The sequence below is a fragment of the Salmo salar genome, chromosome 02 (assembly GCF_965601325.2).
Source record: "Salmo salar chromosome 02, fSalSal1, whole genome shotgun sequence".
Taxonomy (NCBI): domain Eukaryota; kingdom Metazoa; phylum Chordata; class Actinopteri; order Salmoniformes; family Salmonidae; genus Salmo; species Salmo salar.
Window position 1 is genome coordinate 62348815 of NC_138292.1, and position 25339 is coordinate 62374153.

Here is a 25339-nt window from a genome sequence, read left to right on the forward strand (position 1 = left end):
TTTTGTAATGGTCGATAACACTGAAATAGAATTAAAACACATTACAATGTGTTTTAATCAGTGGCGGCTGGTGGGAGGTGCAATAGGAGGATGGGCTCATTGTAATAGCTGGAATGGAATCAATGGAAGGTATCAAATACTTCAAACATATGGAAACCACATGTTTGACTCCATTCCATTAATTCCACTCCAGTCATTACAATGAGCCCGTCCTCCTATAGCTACTCTCACCAGCCTCCTCTGATATAAGTATATATATATATAAGTGTGTCTCTTTTGTAATATAAATTAGTCTCTCATTCTCAGCCAATAGCCTAAGCTGTTCAGGCTTCTTCTCCTCAGACAGGCCAACATACAGCAGGGACAGATGACACTCAGTGCTCTGTGGCGCTTTCTAGGGGTTCGGAGGAGCTGGTGCATATCCATCCCCTCTAAAGGGGTTGGGGTGCTGTAGGAGAGCCCCGCCACACTGCCCCGTCCCGCATACCCATCGTGGACCCTCTCCAAGTGACCAGGGGGCTAGGGAGGGGTAGGGTGGCCTGGGGCCTCTCCTCAGCCCCGTGGAGGGGGGTGATGAAGGGGCGAGGGCCGGCGGTGGGGTAGGGAGGAGGGTACTCCAGCTCAGAAGAGGTCCAGGGGGGGTCTGGACAGCAGGAGCACAGGACGCATGCCAGGAGGGATCTGAGATACACACTGACGTACAAACACACGCAGACACACAGAGGCACAGGACACAACAACGAAAGTTGACACACACAACAATCACAGACACACAAACACATGCACAACATTTTAATCAAGCCAAATAAACAAGGAGACTATATCACATGTGATGTTGTATGTCAGCACAAATTACTAAACACATTTCCCCATATCGAACAATTACGCCATACAGTGAAATTGAATAATGGGACTGATAGAATATAGCGCCCACCAAAACTCACAGAGCAGGCAAGGAGGGAATTAATCAGAGAGGCAACAAAGAGACCAAAGATAACCCTGAAGAAGCCGCCAAGCTCCACAGCGGTGATTGGAGTATCTGTCCATAGGATCATTTTAATCCGTACACTCCACAGAGCTGGGCTTTACGGAAGAGTGGCCATTGCTTAAAGAAAGAAATAAGCACTGGAACTGGGAAACTAGTCAGAACTGAAGGAATGATGGATGGAGCTAAATACAGGGAAATTCTTGAAGGAAACATGTTTCAATCTTCCAGAGATTTGAGACTGGGACGGAGGTTCACCTTCCAGCAGGACAATGACCCTAAGCATACTGCTAAAGCAACACTCGAGTGGTTGAAGGGGAAACATTTAAATGTCTTGGAATGACCTAGTCAAAGCCCAGACCTCAATCCAATTGAGAATCTGTGGTATGACTTAAAGATGCTGTACACCAGCAGAACCTATCCAACTTGAAAGAGCTGGAGCAGTTTGTGACATGTTCATAGTTGTCATGGGGAAAGGTCTGATGGATACCTTCATTTGTGAAAAATATAATGAACTTGATGCAGCTAAAGAAAGGAATATTACTCTTCATGAAGAAATAAACAAATTTGACCAAGTGCCTTGAACTGAATAAGGATTCCATGAGACTATTGGCATCTTTAAATGCTTCCTATCAAAACATCCAAGAAGATCATAATGGGACCTCCTGGACTATGATCAATTTCCACCACTGCACCCTTCTACTACCTTGAACCTGAAAATGGCTGCTCATTGTTTGACTCCAGGTGAGCGTAAATGGATGCGTGTCGGAACCAGGCGCGCCTGCCTTCTTCCCCCGCGTCCAGACTTAACACTTTCAAATCGCTTTTAGCCCCTGTACCAGCTGTCTTCTGCCGGGGACTTGGGTGTTCCCTCTATGGCTGTGGATGTCAAATCAAATCAAATGTTATTTGTCACATGCGTTGAATACAACATTTCACCTTACCGTGAAATGTTAACTTACAAGCCCTTAACCAACAATGCAGTTCAAGAAATCGAGTTAAGAAAATATTTACTAAAAATACTAAAGTAAAAGATGTTATAAAAAGTAACAAAAGAAAATGACATAACAACAACGAGGCTATATACAGGGGGTACCAGTACCGAGTCAATGTGTGGGAGTACAGGTTAGTTGAGGTAATTTGTACATGTAGGTAGGGGTAAAGTGACTATGCATCGATAATAAACACTGAGTAGCAGCAGTGTAAAAACAAAGGTGGGGGGGGGGGTGGGGTCAACGTAAATAGTCCGGGTGGCCATTTGATTAATTGTTCAGTAGTCTTATGGCTTGGGGGTAGAAGCTGTTAAGGAGACTTTTCGACCTAGACTTGGTGCTCCGGTACCGCTTGCCGTGCGGTAGAAGAGAGAACAGTCTACGACTTGGCTGACTAGATTCTTTGGCAGTTTTTGTGTTGTTGCCTACCCTTACCACCTGCGGCGGCACGTCAGGAAGTCCAGGATCCAGTAACAGAGGGAGGTGTTTAGTCCCAGGGTCCGTAGCATAGTGATGAGCTTTGTGGGCACTACGGTGTTGAACATTGAGCTGTAGTCAATACACAGCATTCTCACATAGGTGTTCCTTTTGTCCAGGTGGAAAAGGGCAGTGTGGAGTGCGATTGAGATTGCGTCACCTGTGGATCTGTTTGGGCGGCATGCGAATTGGAGTGGGTCTAGGGTTTCCGGCATGATAGTGTTGATGTGAGCCATGACCAGCCTTTTAAAGCACTTCATGGCTACCGACACGAGTGCTACGGGGCGGTAATCATTTAGTCAGGTTACCTTTGCTTTCTTGGGCACAGGGACTATAGTGGTCTGTTTGAAACATGTACCTCTCCCTGTCCTAGTCAATCAATTGGCTGAGCACTGCCTGGACCACCGCGGCCCACCTCTGCTGAGCTGTGCTCTCTGGATCAGAGCTCTGTACCTTTGGCTGTTGTGGTCTGCACGCAGCCGGCATCTCAGCAGCCCTCTTTTCAGGTGAGTTATGTGGCTCTGGCCTTGCAATCAGCTTCAAGATACAGCAGAGGCTGGATCATTCTGGCTATTGTGATAGGGAGTTCGATGGTGAGGCATATATCTGTACCTGGGGCAAAGACTTTGTGTTTTCCTGGGGCAAAAGTTCAGGATATCACCCGGTTGCTTCCCATGGCTGTGAGTCAGTCACCGGGGGCTGATACTGTCATGGTTCATGTGGGGTCGAATGTCATTATGAAGGACAGCTCATAACAGCTGAAGATGGATTTTAAAGAACTGATTGGGTCACTACTTCACACCAACAAACGCCTCATAATATCTGAACCTCTGCCCTCCCTAAATCGTGGCATTGAACGGTTCAGCAGACTTTTAATCTTCCATAACTGGCTATGAGACTATTGCAGCTCTGTCGGTGTAAAACTTATTGACAAATTTGATAACTTCTGGAAACAAAGCTCGTATTATAAGGAGGATGGTATCCACCCAAATCATTTGTGTTCCTTGACCCAAGCCCAGCTGATTTAATTCCTACCATTGTGTCACTGAGTTGTCACAATGTACCAGCAAAGGTACATTATCCCAGGGTTATTGGAAGACACAATGTAAGTAACCTTGTGTCCCTCTTACTGTCCTGAATGCCTCTGCTGATTCTACAGCTATTGTATGTAATTACATGCCTATGAACCAGTGTTATACTGTTAGCACTGGGGTGGTGTCCCCTAACAGGAAGTCCACTGTGTGCAGCTCACCCTGCGCTAATATAAATAACCAGAGGATGTCTACCTCTGCTAAGCTTCCCAGTAAAGCAAGAAAAACAATCAAGCATCCCAGAAAAGTGTTAAAAATAGCCGACGTTAACATATGTAGCTTAAGAAACAAAGTTAATGAAATTAATAATTTTCTAGTAACAGATGACATTCATATTCTGACAATCTCTGAAACTCTTGATGATACAGTGGTTGCAATACATGGTTATAACATCTAGAGAAAAGACAGATATGCCAAAGGTGGAGGTGTGGCTGTTGTTATTCAGAACCACATTCCTGTAAAGCTTAGAGAGGATCTCATGTTAAATAATGTTGAAGTAATATGGCTACAGGTTCATCTGCCTCACCTAAGCCCATTCTGGTGGGAAGCTGCTATGGACCACCAAGTGCTAACAGTCAGTATCTGGATAACGTTTGAAATGCTTGATAATGTATGTGATATCAATAGAGAGGTATATTTTCTGGGTGATTAAAATATTGACTTCGCTTTCATAAAGCTGCCCACTCAAGATAAAGTTTCAAACTGTAACTAGTAACTGCAACCCGGTTCAGGTTATCAATCAAGCTACCAGGGTAGTTACAAATAGCACAGGAATGAAATCATCAACATGTATTTATCACATCTTTACTAATACTGCAGAAATGTGCTTGAAAGCAGTATCCAGATCCATCGTACGTAGTGATCACAATATAGTAGCCATATCTAGGAAAACCAAAGTTCCAAAGGCTGGGCCTAATATAGTGTATAAGAGGTCTTACAAGAAGTTTTGTAGTGATTCCTATGTTGTTGATGTAAAGAATATTTGTTGGTCCGTGGTGTGTAATGAGGAGCAATCAGACGACGCACTTGACACATTTATGAAATTGCTTATCCCAGTTACTAATAAGCATGCACCCATTAACAAAATTATTGTAAAACTGTTAAATCCCTATGGATTGATGAGGAATTTAAAAAGTGTATGGTTGAGAGGGATGAGGCAAAAGAAATGGCAAATAGGTCTTGCTGTACAACCAATCGGCAAACGTACTGCAAATTGAGAAATCATGTGACTAAACTGAATAAAAAGAAGAAAACTACACTTAGAAACAAAGATAAATGACATAAAGAATGATAGTAAAAAGCTTTGGATTACCTTAAATGAAATTTTGGGCAAAAAGGCTAAATCTTCTCCATCAATCATTGAATCAGATGGCTCATTCATCACAAAGCCCACTGATATTACCAACTACTTTAATGATTTTTTTCATTGGCAAGATTAGCAAATTTAGGCATGACATGCCTGCAACAAATGCTGACACTACACATCCAAGTATATCTGACCAAATTATGAAAGACAAGCATTGTCATTTTGAATTCCTTAAAGTAAGTGTGGAAGAGGTGAAAAAATCATTGTTGTCTATGAACAATGACAAGCCACCGGGATCTGACAACGTGGATGGAAAATTACTGAGGATATTAGTGGAAGATATTGCCACTCCTTTATGTTATATCTTCAATTTAAGTCTACTAGAATGTGTGTGCCCTCAGGCCTGGAGGAAAGCAAAAGTTATTCCCCTACCTAAGGATAGTAAAGCCCCCTTAACTGGCTCAAATAGCCGACCAATCAGCCTGTTACCAAGCCTTTGTAAAGTTTTGGAAAAAATTGTGTTTGACCAGATACAATGCTATTTTATAATAAACAAATTGACAACAGACTTTCAGCACGCTTATAGGGAAGGACATTCAACAAGCACAGCACTTACATAAATGACTGATGATTGGCTGAGAGAAATTGATAATAAAAACATTGTGGGGCTGTTTTGTTAGACTTCAGTGTGGCTTTTGACACTATCGATCATAGTTTATTGCTGGAAAAATATATGTGTTATGGCTTTACACCTCCTGCTATATACTGGATAAAGAGTTACCTGTCTAACAAAACACAGAGGTTGTTCTTAATGGAAGCCTCTGCAACAAAATCCAGGTAGAATCAGGAATTCCCCAGGGCAGCTGTCTAGGCCCCTTACTTTTTAAAATCTTTACTAATGACATGCCTTTGAGTAAAGCCAGTGTGTCTATGTTGCGGATGACTCAACACTATACATGTCAGCTACCACAGCGACTGAAATGACTGCAACACTTAACAAAGAGCTGCAGTTAATTTCAGAATGGGAGGCAAGGAAAAACTAAAAGCATTGTATTTGGGACAAATCTTTCACTAAACCTCAACTAAATCTTGTAATGAATAATGTGGTAATTGAGCAAGTTGAGGAGACTAAACTGCTTGGAGTAATTCTGGATTGTAAACTGTCATGGTCAAAACATGTTGATACAACAGTAGCTAGGATGGGGAGAAGTTTGTCCACAATAAAGCGCTGCTCTGCATTCTTAACAGCACTATCAACAAGGCAGGTCCTAGAGGCCCTAGTTTTGTCGCACCTGGACTACTGTTCAGTCATGTGGTCAGGTGCCACAAAGAGGGACTTAGGAAAATTGCAATTGACTCAGAACAGGGCAGCACGGTTGGCCCTTGGATGTACACAGAGAGCTAACATTAATAATACGCATGTCAATCTCTCCTGGCTCAAAGGGGAGGAGAGATTGACTTCATCACTACTTGTACTTATGAGAGGTATTGACATGTTGAATACCTCTCATGCATACCCCACAAGACATGCCACCAGAGGTCTCTTCACAGTCCCCAAGTCCAGAACAGACTATGGGAGGCGCTCAGTACTAAATACAGCCATGACTACATGGAACTCTATTTTACATCAAGTAACTCATGCAAACAGTAAAATTAGATTTAAAAAACAGATAAAAATACACTTTATGAACAGCGGCGACTGTGAAGCAACACAAACATAGGCACAGACACATGCATACAAACACACGATAACATACGCACTATACACACGTTCACATGGATTTTGTATTGTAGATATGTGGTAGTAGAGTAGGGGCCTGATGGCACACACTTAATGTGTTGTGAAATCTGTTGTGAATGTATTGTAATGTTTTTAAAATTGTATAACTGCCTTCATTTTGCTGGACCCCAGGAAGAGTAGGTGCTGCCTTAACCAGTCTTCATTATACAGTATGAATCCAATATCTCTTATCAGGTACCTTCAAACTGACCTGGAGCCAGTCTGCAGCAATCTGAGCAACCAGCGAACAACCCATCACATTCCATTCTCTCTGCAGTCCACAATAGCCATGATCTATCTCTTAGAATGTATGTCAAAGGCCCTGGGCCCTCTGTTTTATAACCACTCTGTTTGGATTGACGCACACGCGCACACACACACACACACACACACACACACACACACACACACACACACACACACACACACACACACACACACACACACACACACACACACACACACACACACACACACACACACACACACACACACACACACACACACACACACACACACACACACACTTCAAAACATTAGGCTGTTAATAAGGGCCTGCCCAGGAGAGGCTCAGGGGATTGGGTCATTTGTCCGTGTTTTCAGGCAGGCTGTTGTGGACTGGACTGGTCAGCCGTAGGGACGTTAGGGCTGTGCGGGGAGGGAAGTTATGGGTGGGGTTATGTGAGTGAGGTCGTTGGGGTTATAGGACTATGGGATGGTTGGCTAAGAAAGTATAATAAGACTGTGGTGGGTTTGAGGGGACACTGGTTTGTACATTTAAGGCTGGTGGGTTTGAGGGGACACTTGTTTGTACATGTAAGGCTGGTGGGTTTGAGGGGACACTTGTTTACATGTAAGGCAGGTGGGTTTGAGGGGACACTAGTTTGTACATGTAAGGCAGGTGGGTTTGAGGGGACACTGGTTTGTACGTGTAAGGCAGGTGGGTTTGAGGGGACACTAGTTTGTACACGTAAAGCAGGGGTGTCAAACTCATTCAACGGAGGGCCAACTGCAGCAGGTTTTTGGTCTTTCACTTCAATTAAGACCAAGACAACCAGGTGAGGGGAGTTCCTTACTAATTAGTGACCTTTATCCATCAGTCAAGTACAAGGGTGGAGCGAAAACCCGCAGACACTCGGCCATCCTTGGAATGAGTTTGACACGTGATGTAAAGTCAGGTAGGTTTGAGGGGACACTAGATGACAGTTACAGTAGGTGGTTGAGGCTGTTTACAGGTCACAACAGGAGCAATAGGGTTACGGGGACCATGGTTAGTGGGTACACAACGATTATGTGAGGTCCCTAAAATATGGAGCCTTGTCTGCCATGGCCCATTGTAGGTCCCTCCATCCCGTGACGGAGCGAAGGACCTTTTCTCTTTTCTTTACCTGGCATCTTTGGGGTCCCCAGACACAGTGTGTCTCCTCCTCTTCAGCTCTTGAGAGAACCGTCTCTTCCCTGCTGCCCTCATCCTCTCCTGCTCTCCATCCATCCCCCACGAGATCCTCCTCTCCTTCTTCTCGTCCTCTAAAGACTTGGACCTGTGTCCATTCATTTTGGGTTTCCCCACCGTGTGTGTTTGTGTGTATGCAATGCAAGTATTCATAGAGAAAAACAATCATGCAAAAAGATTGAAACGTGCACCAATTAGCATGCAGAAAAAAGACAGACAAAAGGAACACAGACTGATAAAAAACGGGCATGCATGACAGTCAGAAGGAGAAACTCCACACTATGCCTTTGATTCCTTCAATATCTTCAATTGAATGCTCAATTACCTTGTAAATGATCATGTAAGTACATATGAAACTAAATTAAAGTGTCGAGCGGGGTACCGACCTGAGCCGCCCGCGTGGGCGTTCTGATTGGATGGACATGTAGGAGGTGCTGCTGAGGCGTGAGGCACTGCTGGCGCGGGATAGGGCCGACGCGTCACTCATGTCGCTGTCTGACGAGCGGGCCGACACGTTGTCAGAGCTCCGCCGCTGATCCGCATACATCTGGAGGCGGTGAGAGAGGAGAGAGGAAGACTGGTGTCTAGCTGAGGTTTAGGTGTAGATCTGCTCCCCAACAGTGGTGGAAAACCTACCCAATTGGCATACTTGAGTAAAAGTAAAGATACCTTAATAGAAAAGGACTCAAGTAAAAGTGAAAGTCACCCAGTAAAATACTACTTGAGTAAAAGTCTAAAAGTATTTGGTTTTAAATATACGTAAGTCTCAAAAGTAAAAGTAATTGCTAAAATATACTTAAGAATTGAAAGTAAAAGTTGAAATCATTTCAAAGACCAGAAGGCACTATTTTCTTGTTTTTTTATTTACAGATAGCCAGGGGCACACTCCAACATTTAGACATAATTTACAAATGAAGCATTTGTGTTTAGTTAGTCCACCAGATCAGAGGCAATAGGGATGACCAGAAATGTTCTCTTGATAAGTGCATGAACTTGACCATTTTCCTGTCCTGCTAAATATTGAAAATGTAACGAGTACTTTTGGGTATCAGCGAAAATATATGGAGTAAAAAGTACATTATTTTCTTTAGAAATGTAGTAAAGTAAAAGTAAAAGCTGTCAAAAATATAAATAGTAAAGTAAAGTACAAATACAAATACCCCCAAAAACTACTTAAGTAGTACCTTCAAGTATTTTTACTTAAGTACTTTACACCACTGCTCCCCAATACCCTAAGTGGCATCTGTGTTATAACTGACAATGAAAAAGTAATAAGCATTGAAAACTCTCCAACCTTTTATGGGTGAAGGACAGTGGCCATCTTGAACAACAGTTAATATACTGTAGCTCTAGGTGTATAACTATATAATTACAACAGGGTTGTAATGTTGAGGTGGACCAGGAAATAGTGCCTGTCTTCCAGCAGAGAGATACAACAGTACTGACCTCTCGTTTGGTCTTGAGGTCCGTCTCGGGGTCATGGGAGGCTGAAGGCCGGTAGGAATGTACTTTCATGTTCATCTGTCTGGCTCGCTCCTCTACTGCTAGAGCTGGGAGGAAATGACTTAATTAATGAATACAGTAATAATACAGTAAATTACACAAGAAACACACAACCTCTCAGGTGAATGACAGTGAAGGTGAACGGTGTAGGGTGAAGTTGCTCCTAGACGCTGATCTTGGGTCAGTTTTGCATTTCCCCTACTTATGTTTAATGTTAGGATTCGGGGAAGGGACATCTGATCCTAGATCTGTACCTAGGGGAAACTTCACCCGGGAACAAGGTGAACAGAGGAAGCAGGAGGTGATTGGAGGTATTAAGACAACTGTACTGTACTCTTAGTGTCATTGCTCTATTTGGACACTAGGTGGCGCATCATGTACGGAATATTACAGCGTGCACAGAGGGTCATAATTGTTGGGGGATATAAAGAGGGAAAAGTCAAATCACATCTACTGGATAGAAAGGGTCTAAAATCTAAAACATAATATATAGTTGGGTAAGATACAGTCGTGCCATTTAATTGCCTTTTTCATTAGGTTTACTAGCATCAACAGGTTTATTATCTACAAGTATTATTTCTTCATGTACATGGAGGTAGAAGAGAATGAGGAATGTAAAGAAACAGAGAAGAGTGAGGAAGAGTACTCAGACAAAATGGTTTTGAATGGTCGGAGTTATGATTTCATACACTCAGTTGTAGTACGAGACACATCATGACACAGACAGACAGACAGACAGACAGACAGACAGACAGACAGACAGACAGACAGACAGACAGACAGACAGACAGACAGACAGACAGACAGACAGACAGACAGACAGACAGACAGACAGACAGACAGACAGACAGACAGAGACAGACAGAGACAGACAGACTCCTTGACAACCTACCTTGCTCTACACTGCTGCTTCTGGCAGGAACCTGTGGCAGCTGTCTGCCCCTGCGACCTGACTGGGGAGTCCCCGTAGGAGGGGAGGGGCTGTGGGTGTGTGTTCTGAGAGAGAGAGAGAGACAAGAGACAGAAAAAGAGAGAAAAGGAGAAAGAGAAATGGAATACAAGTGAATGAGTTCAACTCCTCCACAGTAGGCCCATTCCAGCATATATAAAACCCAGGGTGGCTACATCCTTGACCATACACTAGAGGGAACCAATGGGATTGGTTTACTGCTCCCACAACCAATAAGAGCAGCAGGACAGTGGGTATAGGCAGCACAGAGGTCAAAACGGGACAAAGGGGTACAACAAGGGGGTGCTGAAGGGGTATATTTTAGGGCACCAGCATGCACCTGTCCTGTCGTGGTGAGTTAGGGGCAGATCCCCCCAGGGGTGTCTGGTTAAAGGGGCGCAGCGGCCCCCCTCTCCCCCTACTGCCCCTCAGTATAGAGGTGGGCTGGATACGACTGGCATCAACAGGCCACGTGGAAAGAAAAGAACAAACAAACGAAAGAAAGCTAAATGATATAAATGGTAAAGAATGTAAATCATATTCAACATAAAGAAGGACCTTATGGCCCACAATGTAAATCATATTCAACATAAAGAAGGACCTTATGGCCCACAATGTAAATCATATACAACATAAAGGACCTTATGGCCCACAATGTAAATCATATTCAACATAAAGGACCTTATGGCCCACAATGTAAATCATATTTAACATAAAGGACCTTATGGCCCCACAATGTAAATCATATTCAACATAAAGAAGGACCTTATGGCCCACAATGTAAATCATATACAACAGAAAGAAGGACCTTATGGCCCACAATGAACCAGAACACAATAAATGAAGGACATAACAATTCAAGAAAACACAGAGCTAAGGCTATGGGTCTACTGACAGTACATCTATACAACGCTCATTTAGAAAAGGTTTTGCTGTGCTGCTGAACTGCATTCATAGCAAAGTCACAATTTGTAACAATTCAGATTGACATCAGACATCAACACATTCTAGATTTGAAGAGTGATGATCTCCATCCAGATAGAGGACAGGATGACCGGGGGTGTATGAGAGGGATGGGGTGAATGAATGAATGAATGAATGAAAGAATGACCTTACCTGTCAGCCTCCAGACCTTTCTTGCTGTTACCTCTCTGACTGTTAGGTCTGCCCAGGCTCCCTGACTGCCTGTGACGTGGAGGACATGAGAAGAAGACAAAATGGAGGATGGGTAACCCAATGGAGAAACAAAACTAAAGACGAATCTTGAATGCGTGTTCAGCTGGTGTTTTATTTAAAATAAAAGAGATGCTTTGGCTGAAATGATTTTGTTTCAAAAAAATGTTGATGCAACATTTTAGACTACTATATTGCACTGCTACATTGCTTGCGACTAACTGTTCAGAACAGAAACATCAAAACACCATGACAACAGAGCACGTGGAAGCCAGACGTGTAGCAGAGGAAGCAGGAAGTCAGGTGCAGGTCAGTAAGGTGAAGCAGCAAGCGGAGCAGTAACTACAGCGTTACAACAACCCACCAGTTTACACTGTAATCTAGAACATCTAGGAAAGCTATAAAGTGCAGGGTTGGGGTTAGGTTTAGGGCAGGGCTAGAGCAAGGGTTAGGCTTATGGTTAGAGGAAAACTATAGTAGCCACGCAGTGCTAAGCAAGTACAGTAGCAGGACTGCAGCTTGGGTCCTGGGAGGTAAGGGTAGGGCTAGGTCGGTACCCAGTACCTTTCTTCCTCTGGGGAGGCCTGCTCTACTAAAATCCTGGGGCTTGTGAGCTGTCTGCGGGGCAGAGAGTTGGAGCATCTGGAGGAGTGGAGGGGTGAGGCATCCCCCAGGTGGGGAAACAGGGAGAGGGACACAGTGAGTGAAGGGAGGGCTGGGTTCATGTTAGTTTAGAACGAGCTAAAAGCATTGGGATTCCCTGGCACCTAGAATGCCTCTGCTGGCCAAAACACTCAGTGACAGTAGGTGTGAATTATTGTGCAGGTCAATGTGAAAGAGCTGTTGTTGTGTAGTCACTGTGTTGCTCAGCACCTCTCAATATACACTGAGGAGCTAGTGAACACAATTGATAGATAACATGCATGACAAGAATGGGTGAAGTGATGTTGAATCTTTGTTGATTCCACCTATTGGTATACTCTGGGAAAATAGAACACTCAAATGATTGTTTTTTTTACAGTATTTGAGAGAATATAGAAACGTTCAACAACTGAAGAAACATTGTAAACCTAGAAAAGGAGGTGCAGTAGGTTATCTCCTATAGAGGAGGATATGTGTGTACCTGTCTTTATCAGGAGAGTGGAGGTTGGTGTGTGTGTACCTGTCTTTATCAGGAGAGTGGAGGTTGGTGTGTGTGTACCTGTCTTTATCAGGAGAGTGGAGGTTGGTGTGTGTGTACCTGTCTTTATCAGGAGAGTGGAGGTTGGTGTGTGTGTACCTGTCTTTATCAGGACAGTGGAGGTTGGTGTGTGTGTGCCTGTCTTTATCAGGAGAGTGGAGGTTGGTGTGTATGTACCTGTCTTTATCAGGAGAGTGGAGGTTGGTGTGTGTGTACCTGTCTTTATCAGGAGAGTGGAGGTTGGTGTGTATGTACCTGTCTTTATCAGGAGAGTGGAGGTTGGTGTGTATGTACCTGTCTTTATCAGGAGAGTGGAGGTTGGTGTGTATGTACCTGTCTTTATCAGGAGAGTGGAGGTTGGTGTGTATGTACCTGTCTTTATCAGGAGAGTGGAGGTTGGTGTGTATGTACCTGTCTTTATCAGGAGAGTGGAGGTTGGTGTGTGTGTACCTGTCTTTATCAGGAGAGTGGAGGTTGGTGTGTATGTACCTGTCTTTATCAGGAGAGTGGAGGTTGGTGTGTATGTACCTGTCTTTATCAGGAGAGTGGAGGTTGGTGTGTATGTACCTGTCTTTATCAGGAGAGTGGAGGTTGGTGTCAGGCCTGAGGCAGGTGGTGCTGGCACTCCTCACCCGGTCCAGACTGGGCTGCAGATCACTACAGTACCACAGAGGGAAGAGAAGGAAGGGAAAAGAGGAAGAGGCGGGACAAAGTGAAAGGAAGCGTGCAAGACAGAGAGAAGGAATGGTAGAGTGAGAAGAAAAAAACAAAGAAAGAGAGAGAGAATCGAGGGAAATAAAGAATCCAAGACAGAAGAAAGGAATTGCAAATAGAGGTGGGAGGGGGAAACGAGAGACAGAAAGAAAAGAAGGAACAAACATTAGATACAGAACAAACTTAGAAGGGGGCTTGTAAACCTCCATTCATTATAATAACGGTCCTTTGCGGCCATACTGTACAGTCAGTCCACTTGATGTGAAGGTTGGAGCGTTGCCATGGGAACTTGCTCTTGGTGGAAGAGGAGCGTGGACTGGGTGAAATTTGTGTGAGCAGACAGACAAACTACAATACAAATACTCTCTCTATCACACACACAATCTCTTTCTCTCTCCCTTCTCTCTGGCAGGGAGCCTACTACAGTCGATGATCTTGTCATTTGTCATGTCATGGTCTTTGTTGGGGCCATGGATGTCAACACAACACTGGAAAAGATGCTGTGTCCAACTGGCATCACATGCCTCACATGACACAGAGCCCCAATGTACGCTATGGTTTGCAGTGTGCCAATAAGGACTTAGTTGTTCATTGTTTAATACAGTCAACCCTGTTGTGTGTCCTGTGGTCTTACACAAGTTTAGGTTAAGGATGAGCATTCGATCACTCACGAAGGGATGGACGGTGGAGTGCAAAGGCAGGCCTTTTGGGCGGTGGGAGAGGGTCATCCGTGGGGTTGGGGTGGAGAGGTGACGTCCGTTGGGGTTGGGAGGGCAGTGGACGAAGGGAGCGAGGAGGGCGTCTGTTCGGGGTAATGGGTTTCTTACCTAACGGTGACCTCATCAGTGAACCTGAGCACACGGTGCGTGAGGACGCTACGGGAGGCGGGACCGCCCCCTCCCTGATGCCCCCGGGGAGGCTTGCTCTTTAGGCATGCAGGGAGGGTGTTGCTACACGCGTGTGAATCCATGGTAGATGGTATAGACGCATGCAAGAAAGGAAAGAAAACCTAGATTTGACATGCATGCAAAAGGATGAGAGGCCAAATAATGAACAATGATAAAGACGTGCAAGGGAACACAACAATGGCACTGAAGTAAACAAACAAACCGTATAAAAACAGCAAAGCAATAAAAATGTCCTATAGACGTCTCTGGAGCTTGAGACATGGAGGAGGAATATCCAGATTTGACATCAGAATATCACATCTACTCCATCCTAATCCCCATTCTCAGTATTTCCTCTCCCCAACTACTGTGTAGTGATGGGGGATTGTCTGATGGAGGCCCAAGACATAGCCGACAACAGAGAACACAGTGAAAGTAGGGATGGGGGATTGTCCTGCCGTCCATTATATGTATGGAGATTAAATGTAATACTGATTATATAAGGCCATCTAAACAGATTTTAAGTTGCACGTGTCAAAGCATTATAGCATGGGAAACCAAACATGTAATATATCTACTGTATATAGGACAGTACATAGGATTATAGTATTAAAATATACAGTGAAGTACTAATATAGTATTACTGTAACAGATCTGGTCCAGGGTCATCATATTATAATAAATAATAATTTGGTGGATGCTTATATTTATCCTATTGGAAATGTGTTTTTTGCATATCCCAACTCCCCCTGAGACACCCTCGGAGAGTGGTACCACATCAGATCTGTAAAGCTCTGTTAGGAGTCGGTGTGGGGAATCAATTACGTTGAGAGAACGTTGATACAACATCATAAGCCACAAAATGCCAAGGATGAGTTGAGTTCAGGTTTTGGGGAAGAGTAAAGGAAAGAGAGCAGGGTTTTCTTATTCTACTCTCTTACCTGTATATGTCCTTGTGTATACCATTGACTAATAGGGGCATTTTGGGTGGTAGTGTATTGCTGGACCTAGCTACGCCCCTGTGTGGTTTTTTGAGTGTAGACCGTGCATTGATTGAGGGGGAAAAACAGAAGAGGGGAAAAAAACAATACAATTGTATAAATAAAACGTCCAGGCAAAAATAACATTAATCTGCTATAGATAAAATGTTCAGACAAAAATGTAAATCACCAAGAAAGATTTTCATACTATTCTGAGGTAAACGAAAGAGCTATTCTGTAATCTATTCTAATCTGTTTAAAACCAATATAAACTCAATGTTTTTATGGTGTCATGGAGAGTGTGTGGTACTATTTTGGCCTCTCGGGTGAACAAAATAAGTCCCTTTGTGTCTGGAACGAATTCATCGATATTCTAAAACTATATAAAGCTGAATACATTACAAAGATGACTTTCACATTGTCCACTTTCTATGCAGGTAGACAAAAGCGAACATTGATGCAGTACATGGAATAGGAACACATCACATTAAACAAAAACATTGCCACATGATACATAACATACACTTTCTTTATCACAACCATAGACAGTAGTATCACTGACCAAGTTAAAATGGAGTTGTTAACATTGAATGACAATGTAAAGAACGATGGGTAATATAATAGAAGAAAGATGGTGGGTAGGGACGATAACAGTAACGTCTCTGGCTTTTTGGTTGTTGTTGTTTTTGTTTACCTGTTTGTGTGCAGGCACTCGGCACTCCCGCCTCGGATAGACCTGTGCATCTCGAGGACCTCACTGTGATTGCCATGGCGATGGGTGAACCGAACAACCAATCAAAAACAACAACGTAAGAGGATGGTCAAATCAGACAAACCCGCTCATGAGAAATGAATGAGAAGAAATCATGAAATCATAATTTTGATTCAGCATCAATAATAATAAATATGATATTCAACTTTTAGTAAGAGACTTTTGCATTAGACTGTTAGTCGTATTAGTAATTATTAGTATAGAACAGTACTAATGTAGCCTGCTATTCCACTTGTCCTTGGAGTATCCGACACATTCGACCTCAAAAATGAAAAGCTAGTGGTCAACCTCCGTGAAATAATTGGGCATAAAGGAATACTGTATTTCTACAGGTATTTGATTGCAAATGAACAAAATAAGGAGGAAACCATGTCGGCATCAACTCCTATATTGAACTCAAAGCTCTACTCAAATAAGATACTCCAAAGTATATCCATATTGTACACAAACACTGGAACTTCCCTGCATAACCTGCACACACTCTCTCTCTGCCATAAGTCACCAAACTATTCTCAGACCGGTTATAATCTTAAACTCCCTGATACAGTACCTACAGCATCTAACGTCTATCCTCCTCCCTAATAAACAAAGGCCACCAGCCACCACTGTCTGGGTGATGTTACCTATCCTCGGAGTACTCGTAGTCCGAGTCCCCGGAGCGGTGCTCCCCGTGGGAGTCATGGTAACGAGAGGGGGAGCAGGAGTGGTGGCGGTTCTGATGGATCTCATCCAGACTCCTGATGGGATAGGACATAGAGAGAGGAGTGTTACTGAGGTTTTGGTTATTGAGTGTTACTGTGATAACATTTCACTAATAACGTTGGTTTTGTCATAGTGTGGACATAAAAGGTAATTGATTTGAGCCATAAGAGTGTGCTGAAGAGTCATGCCGGGGGTATGAACGAATGTGAATAATAGTGAAGACATGAAAACTATGAAATAGCACATATGGAATCATGTAATAACCAAAAAAATGTTAAACAAATCAAAATCTATTTTAAATTTTAGATTCTTCAAAGTAGCCACCCTTTGCCTTGATGACAGCTTTGCACACTTATGGCATTCTCTCAACCAACTTCATGAGGAATGCTTTTCCAACAGTCTTGATGGAGTTCGCACATATGCTGAGCACTTGTTGGCTGCTTTTTCTTCACTCTGTGGTCCAACTCATCCCAAACCATCTCATTTGGGTTGAGGTCGGATGATTGTGGAGGCCAGGTCATCTGATGCAGCACTCCATCACACTCCTTCTTGGTCAAATAGCCCTTACACAGCCTGGAGGTGTGTTGGGTCATTGTACTGTTGAAAAACAAATGATAGTGGGACTAAGTGCAAACCAGATGGGATGGCGTATCAATGCTGAATACTGTGGTAGCCATGCTGGTTAAGTGTGCCTTGAATTCTAAATAAATCACTGACAGTGTCACCAGCAAAGCACCCCCACACCATCACACCTCCTCCTCCATGCTTCACATGGGAACCAAACAAGCAGAGATCATCCGTTCACCTACTGTGCGTCTCACAAAAACACGGCGGTTGGAATCAAAAATCTGAATTTTGGACTCATCAGACCAAAGGACAGATTACCACCTGTCTAATGTCCATTGCTCGTGTTTCTTGGCCCAAGCAAGTCCCTTCTTATTGCTGTCCTTTAGTAGTGGTTTCTTTGCAGCAATTCGACCATGAAGGCCTGATTCACACAATCTCCTCTGAACAGTTCATGTTGAGATGTGTCTGTTACTTGAACTCGGTGAAGCATTTATTTGAACTGCAATTTCTGAGGCTGGTAACTCTAATGAACTTATCCTCTGCAGCAGAGGTAACTCTGGGTCTTCCTTTCCTGTGGCAGTCCTCATGAGAGCCAGTTTCATCATAGCGCTTGATGGTTTTCCAGATTGACTGACCTTCATGTTTTAAAGTAATGATGAACTGTCGTTTCTCTTTGCTTATTTGAGCTGTTCTTGACATAATATGGACTTGGCATTTTACCAAATAGGGCTATCTTCTGTATACCACCGCTACCTTGTCACAACACAACTGATTGGATCAAACGCATTTAGAAGGAAAGAAATTCCACAAGATAACTTTTAACAAGGCACACCTGTTAATTGAAATGGATTCCAGGTGATTACCTCATGAAGCTGGTTGAGAGAATGCCAAGAGTGTGTAAAGCTGTCATCAAGGCAAAGGGTGGCTACTTTGAAGAATATCAAATGTAAAATATATTTTGATTTGTTTAACACTTTTTTGGTGATGTCTTCAATATTATTCTACAATGTAGAAAATAGTATAAATAAAGAAAAACCCTTGAATGAGTAGCTGTGTCCAAACTGGTACTGTATATATACAGTGCATTGCAAAAGTATTCACCCCCTTGGCATTTTTCCTATTTTGTTGCATTACAACCTGTAATTTAAATTGATTTTTATTTGGATCCATGTAATGGACATACACAAAATAGTTCAAATTGGTAAAGTTTAAAAAATAACTTGTTTCAAAAAATTCTAAACAATTCTGAACGGAAAAGTGGTGCGTGCATATGTTTTCACCCCCTTTGCTATGAAGCCCCTAAATAAGATCTGGTGCAACCAATTACCTTCAGAAGTCACCTAAATCAATTAAATAAAGTCCACCTGTGTGCAGATCATGATCTGTCACATGATGTCAGTATATATACACCTGTTTTGAAAGGCCCCAGAGTCTGCAACACCACTAAGCAAGGGGCACCACCAAGCACGCGGCACCATGAAGACCAAGGAGCTCTCCAAACAGGTCAGGGACAAAGTTGTGGAGAAGTACAGTTCCGGGTTGGGTTATAAAATAACAAATAATATCCGAAACTTTGAACATCCCTCGGACCACCATTAAATACATGATTAAAAATGGAAAGAATATGGCACCACAACAAACCTGCCAAAAGAGGGCCGCCCACCAAAACTCACAGACCAGGCAAGGAGGGCATTAATTAGAGAGGCAACAAAGAGACCAAAGATAACCCTGAAGGAGCTGCAAAGCTCCACAGCGGAGATTGGAGTATCTGTCCATAGGACCACTTTAAGCCGTATACTCACAGAGCTGGGCTTTACGGAAGAGCAGCCAGAAAAAAGCCATTGCTTAAAAAAAAAAAAATAAGCTAACACTGTTTGGTGTTCGCCAAAAGGCATGTGGGAGACTCCCCAAACAAATGTCAGATGAGACAAAAATGTAGCTTTTTGGCCGTCAAGGAAAACGCTATGTCTGGTGCAAACCCAATACCTCTCATCACCCCAAGAACACCATCCCCACAGTGAAGCATGGTGGTGGCAGCATCATGCTGTGGGGATGTTTTCCATCAGCAGGGACAGGGAAACTAGTCAGAATTGAAGGAATGATGGATGGTGCTAAATACAGGGAAATTCTTGAGGGAAACCTGTTTCAGTCTTCCAGAGATTTGAGACTGGGACGGAGGTTCACCTTCCAGCAGGACAATGACCTTAAGCATACTGCTAAAGCAACACTCGAGTGGTTTAAGGGGAAACATTTAAATGTCTTGGAATGGTGTAGTCATAGCCCAGACCTCAATCCAATTGAGAATCTGTGGTATGACTTAAAGATTGCTGTACACCAGCAGGAACCCATCCAATTTGAAGGAGCTGGAGCAGTTTTGCCTTGAAGAATGGGCAAAAATTCCAGTGGCTAGATGTGCCAAGCTTGTAGAGACATATCCCAAGAGACTTGCAGCTGTAATTGCTGCAAAAGGTGACTCTACAAAGTATTGACTTTGGGGGGGTGAATAGTTATGCACGCTCAAGTTTTCAGTTTTTTTGTCTTATTTCTTGTTTGTTTCACAATCAAAAAATATTTTGCATCTTCAAAGTGGTAGGCATGTTGTGTAAATCAAATGATACAAACCCCCCCCAAAAATGTATTTTAATTCCAGGTTTTAAGGCAACAAAATAGGAAAAATGCCAATGCGGGTGAATACCATGGTAACCAAGTCATTGAGTACAGAGAGAGAGAGAGAGACAGAGAGAGAGAGAGACAGAGACAGAGACAGAGAGAGAGAGAGAGAGAGGGAGAGAGAGAGACAGAGAGAGACAGAGAGAGAGAGAGGGAGGGAGACAGAGAGAGAGAGACAGAGACAGAGAGAGAGAGAGAGACAGAGAGAGACAGAGAGGGAGACAGAGAGAGAGAGACAGAGAGAGAGACAGAGACAGAGACAGAGACAGAGACAGAGAGAGAGAGAGAGAGAGAGAGAGAGAGAGAGAAAGAGGGAGAGATCGAGCGAGAGAGTGAGAGAGAGAGAAAGAAAAAGAGAGAAAGAGAGAGCGAGAGAGAAAGAGAGAGAGAAAGAAAGAAAGAGAAAAAAGAGAGCGAAAGAGAGAGAGAGAGGGAGAGAGGGAGCGAGTGAGAGAGAGAAAGGGAAAGAGAGAATAAAGAGAGAAAGAGAGAGCGAGAGAAAGAGAGAGAGAAATAGAAAAAAGAGAGAGAAAGAGAGAGAGAGAAAGAGAAATAAAGAGAGAGAGAAAGAGAAAGAGAGAGCGAGAGAAAGAATGCAGATGTGTGTGGGTGTAGACTCGTCGAGAACCAGGCAGCGTGACAACAACGTGATTCCGATGTATGGCTACGCGAGACTAGTTTAGGTATAACTGTGTGGTACAGAAACTGCAGCTACCTCTGCATGGGGACGTGTGCAGGGCGGGAGCGGGCCCTTGTTATGTCCTCGCGGTGAGGGGACACAGATCTGGAGCGGTGCTGGGCCAGTCTCTGCTGCTCTGGGACAGTCAGGGTGCTGTTCCTCTCCCTCTCCCTCGAGTTACGCTCTGCACCTACACACATAAAGAGGAGGAATCAGAAGTCGTAGCATGTTACCTGCTGACAAAATGTGTCAGTGTTGAGCGCCGCCTCTCAACATTCACTACGCCTTCAGGTGAACGCTTGGTTTTTCCAAAACTACAGAGATCATGCTGGTGCTCAGCTTCTATTAATACAGTTGCCCATAGCAGCTCTAGTCTAATCAAACCCATGCCACGTGAGGGAGCTGAGAGGACAAATGATACAGACTGCAAACTGTAGCACATCATAGTGTGATATTTTACACTGGACGTTTTTTAGTTACATTTGAAGAGTTGCATTGGATAGTTACACCAGGTATTGAGCTAACTTGTGTACCGGACTGTTTCTGCATTCCACAAAGTTGCCCCATTGACAGCTTGCAACGGCAACCAGGCTAAGGCAGAAACTGTCTGGCACCCAGGCTAAGTAGCCTTATACCCTTTTTGAAATAGCCGAGCCGGGACAGCACAGTTCATGTTGGCCCTATGGTGTGAATCAGGCACTGGTTTATACACCATATCCTTGTCTTGTACGGAGTCACCACTACTTCAGGCTCTACTACCAGACATGCAGGTGACAGCGTCAGTGGAATGGACAGCGACATCACGGCTCTATAGCTCCATGCACTCAGTGCTCCCAGTGGATCTTCTCTACAAGCTGCATTACTACGGTCCGGCAGAGGAGGACAAAGGCTGTGTACAGTATCATGGCAGAACACATACTATAATAGAATTGTAGCAATACCATAGTATCATTGTAGTATACGTTGGTATTACAAAGGGCTGGTAGAAGTACCCCTGCCTGTTTTAAATCAGAGTTAAATCCAAAGTGACGGGTCAAATTGGGAACCAATGATGTTTTTCCCCGATGTAAAACATCTCTGAGGTTGTCAGTTGGGATCAAATGAAGTAGCCCGTGGTTAGAGAGGCCAGATAGGCCGGGGTATGATGGGAGCTATAAAGCGTACGCACCTCTCTCCTCCAGTGCTGGACTCTCACTACTTGAAGCTGGGTAACATTAACCATGCCCCCCCCCCACCCACCTTCAGATACTACCGCTATACCTGTATCATCAAACTCTGTGTCAATGATGCGATGGGACCCTGCACAACGGTGGATAGACACGCACACACACACACACACACACATACAAGGTAGGGTTACACACACACAGTAGGGTAGAGGGTTTACACACAGAAGGGTTGAGAATTTCCATGGCAGTTGCGATCGATCTCGCACACACAGGAGACAAGTTCATAGGAAGTTCATCTTGGCATACTGTAGCAGGGAGAATCTGTATACCGAGGTCAGTGTCAATACATCACACACACACGCGCACACGCATAATGTATATACTGTACACACATACACACACAAACGCACGCATGCATGCAAGCACACTCTCTCGCTCTCTCTCTCACACACACACACACACACACACACACACACACACACACACACACCAAGACTTACTCTGTAGTTTCTTGCTGGGGCTGTCGTGAGAGGCGTGTCTGCGCGGGAGGTAAGGGGATGGCTGGGGCAGAGGTAGAGAGGACACGTCGTGGGTCTGGAGTTTATACCAGTGAGGAACGTCGTCCAGCAGGGCAGTCTCCAGCTCTATCAGGATCTAGGAGTGAGAGGGAAGAGGGGGAAGAAGGAGGAGGAGAGAAAGTGAGAGACATACAGAACAAGACAACGTCAACATAGAGGACATGATGGCGTCCATCGGTAGTTCTCTGTGCATGTTGAGTTTGCAAATGTGTGTGGATACGTGCAAATGAATGTGTGTGTGTGTGTTGTTTTCTGTGTATACTGTATGTTTATGAAGAGTTTCATTTCAAAACGCTACATATTCATTTTCACAAATGTTGGTAAATTAGCTTTTATTGTTTAAAGAAATTATCAAAGAGATCTTATCCAGAACAGTAATAATTTACACACAAATATAATATCTATGTAACAAAAAATGAGAACAGTAATAATTTACACACAAATTAAGATATAATTCACATGTACTATAAACAGTGTGTGTGTGTGTGTGTGTGTGTGTGTGTGTGTGTGTGTGTGTGTGTGTATCTTACCTCTCCCAGGAAGTCACTCTCCTCCTCCTGTATTCTAGGTTGGTCCCAGACAGTGATCTCCAGCATTCGTTCTCTGAAGTCCCTGCGGTGGACGTGGGAGTACAGGAACGTCTGGTTCCACTTGGGCCCAGCGCTCTTCTTTACCGTCTTGGTCCTGCGCTTGCTCTTATCACTGGGAACATGACAGGGGAGAAGGCAGAGGAATGTTAGGAGAGGGAAGACGAACCTTAGAAGGAGAGTCAAAGGAAGTCAGCGAGTCATGTATGTATCTGTCACATACTGTCCCCATATAAGGGTCTGTGACACCCTATGAGGATGGTGAAATATAACAGAAAACTACATAGACAGGAAGCAAATCAGAAGAGAACGTGTTGACAGTGTGTTTAAGGTATATTGGTTACTGTTACATACAAAAACGATCAGTTTATGAACAATGTTGAACCCCTGTACTGGTAATATACTTCCGTAATGACTGTGTGTTTACACAGGTATAAGAAGTACTTAACGTTAACCCTAGTAATATGAGAGCGGTTTACCTTCGGTCAGGGAGGAAGTACATCTTGACGTAGGGGTTCCTGGGTCGCCCGTCCGGTCGGGGGGGTAGGTCTATGGCTTGAAGGACGTTGACGATCAGTTGATGGCCCACTTTGTCATACCACAGCTTTACCTAGGAACAACATCATGGGAACAGATTCATGTGACTGAATGAATCCAGTTAGAGTAGACCATTGCTTGTGGATTACACAGGACATTGTGAAAAGTGCAATATAGACCATCTATCAATCTGTCTGGCTGTTTGTTCGTAAATCCGTCCGTCTGTCCATACATACATCCATGTATCCAGCCCCCTCAGTACAGTCCAGTATAGTCCGGTGTAGATCCAGTACAGTCCCGTGTCGATCCAGTGTAGTCCAGTGTAGATCCAGTATAGTCCAAGTACAGTCCAGTATAGTCCAGTACAGTCCTGTACAGTCCAATCAAGTCCAGTACAGTCCCGTATAGTCCAGTACAGTCCAGTATAGATCCAGTATAGATCCAGTATAGTCCAGTACAGTCCAGTACAGTCCAGTATAGATCCAGTATAGTCTAGTACAGTCCAGTACAGTCCAGTATAGTCCAGTACAGTCCTGTACAGTCCAATCAAGTCCAGTACAGTCCAGTACAGTATAGTCCAGTACAGTCCAGTATAGATCCAGTATAGATCCAGTACAGTCCAGTATAGTCCAGTACAGTCCAGTATAGATCCAGTATAGATCCAGTATAGTCCAGTACAGTCCAGTACAGTCCAGTATAGATCCAGTATAGTCTAGTACAGTCCAGTGTAGATCCAGTGTAGATCCAGTATAGATCCAGTATAGATCCAGTAGTCTAGTACAGTCCAGTGTAGATTCAGTATAGTCTAGCACAGTCCAGTGTAGATCCAGTACAGTCCAGTATAGTCCAGTACAGTCCTGTACAGTCCAATAAAGTCCAGTACAGTCCAGTATAGATCCAGTATAGATCCAGTATAGATCCAGTACAGTCCAGTACGATCCAGTACGGTCCAGTACAGTCCAGTACAGTCCAGTACAGTCCAGTATAGTCCAGTATAGTCCAGTATAGTCCAGTACAGTCCAGTACCGTCCAGTACCGTCCAGTACCGTCCAGTATAGTCCAGTACAGTCCAGTACAGTCCAGTATAGTCCAGTATAGTCCAGTATAGTCTAGTATAGATCCAGTCAAGACCAGTACAGTCCAGTGTAGATCCAGTACAGTCCAGTACAGTCCAGTATAGTCTAGTACAGTCCAGTACAGTCCAGTACAGTCCAGTGTAGTCCAGTACAGTCCAGTGTAGATCCAGTACAGTTCAATATAGTCCAGTATAGATCCAGTACAGTCCAGTATAGTCCATTACAGTCCAGTACAGTCCAGTATAGTGCATTCAAGTCCATTACAGTCCAGTACAGTCCAATAATTGTCCAGTATAGTCCAGTGTAGATCCAGCATATATCCAGTACTCACAGAGAGCTGTCCAGGCAGGATGACGGGGAGGGCTCTGAGGGTAGCAGGGCTGGTGGGGGACATGACCGATATGGAGGGACGCTCCATCTTCTGAGACTCAAAGGAACTAGAGCCCGCTGCCAGGGGAAAGAACCAGGATGTGAAAGACTCAAACAACTCAGTGGGTAGACAGTACTGTATATTAACACCAATCAACTATGC

The 25339-nt window shown here is 43.9% G+C and overlaps 1 protein-coding gene across 6 annotated transcripts in view; it reads right to left on the bottom strand.

Annotated features, from left to right (window-relative positions):
• Positions 1-25339, bottom strand: part of rims1b (regulating synaptic membrane exocytosis 1b) — a 96925-nt gene that overhangs the window by 7318 nt on the left and 64268 nt on the right. The window contains exons 11-26 of one of the 6 annotated variants that reach the window (XM_082965692.1): positions 25139-25254; positions 23674-23804; positions 23138-23309; positions 22530-22683; positions 20897-21050; positions 16866-16979; positions 16165-16227; positions 15432-15509; positions 14431-14553; positions 13457-13546; positions 11672-11721; positions 10877-11003; positions 10480-10583; positions 9531-9634; positions 8471-8631; positions 8020-8172 (exon numbers count right to left, since the gene is read on the bottom strand). In XM_082965692.1, the coding sequence (XP_082821818.1) occupies positions 8020-8172; positions 8471-8631; positions 9531-9634; positions 10480-10583; positions 10877-11003; positions 11672-11721; positions 13457-13546; positions 14431-14553; positions 15432-15509; positions 16165-16227; positions 16866-16979; positions 20897-21050; positions 22530-22683; positions 23138-23309; positions 23674-23804; positions 25139-25254 (1894 nt within the window). Of the gene's footprint in view, positions 1-8019; positions 8173-8470; positions 8632-9530; positions 9635-10479; positions 10584-10876; positions 11004-11652; positions 11722-12273; positions 12352-13456; positions 13547-14430; positions 14554-15431; positions 15510-16164; positions 16228-16865; positions 16980-20896; positions 21051-22120; positions 22160-22529; positions 22684-23137; positions 23310-23673; positions 23805-25138; positions 25255-25339 lie in introns of all 6 variants that reach the window. The other 5 variants (XM_082965674.1, XM_082965677.1, XM_082965681.1 and 2 more) reach the window with 5 other exon arrangements.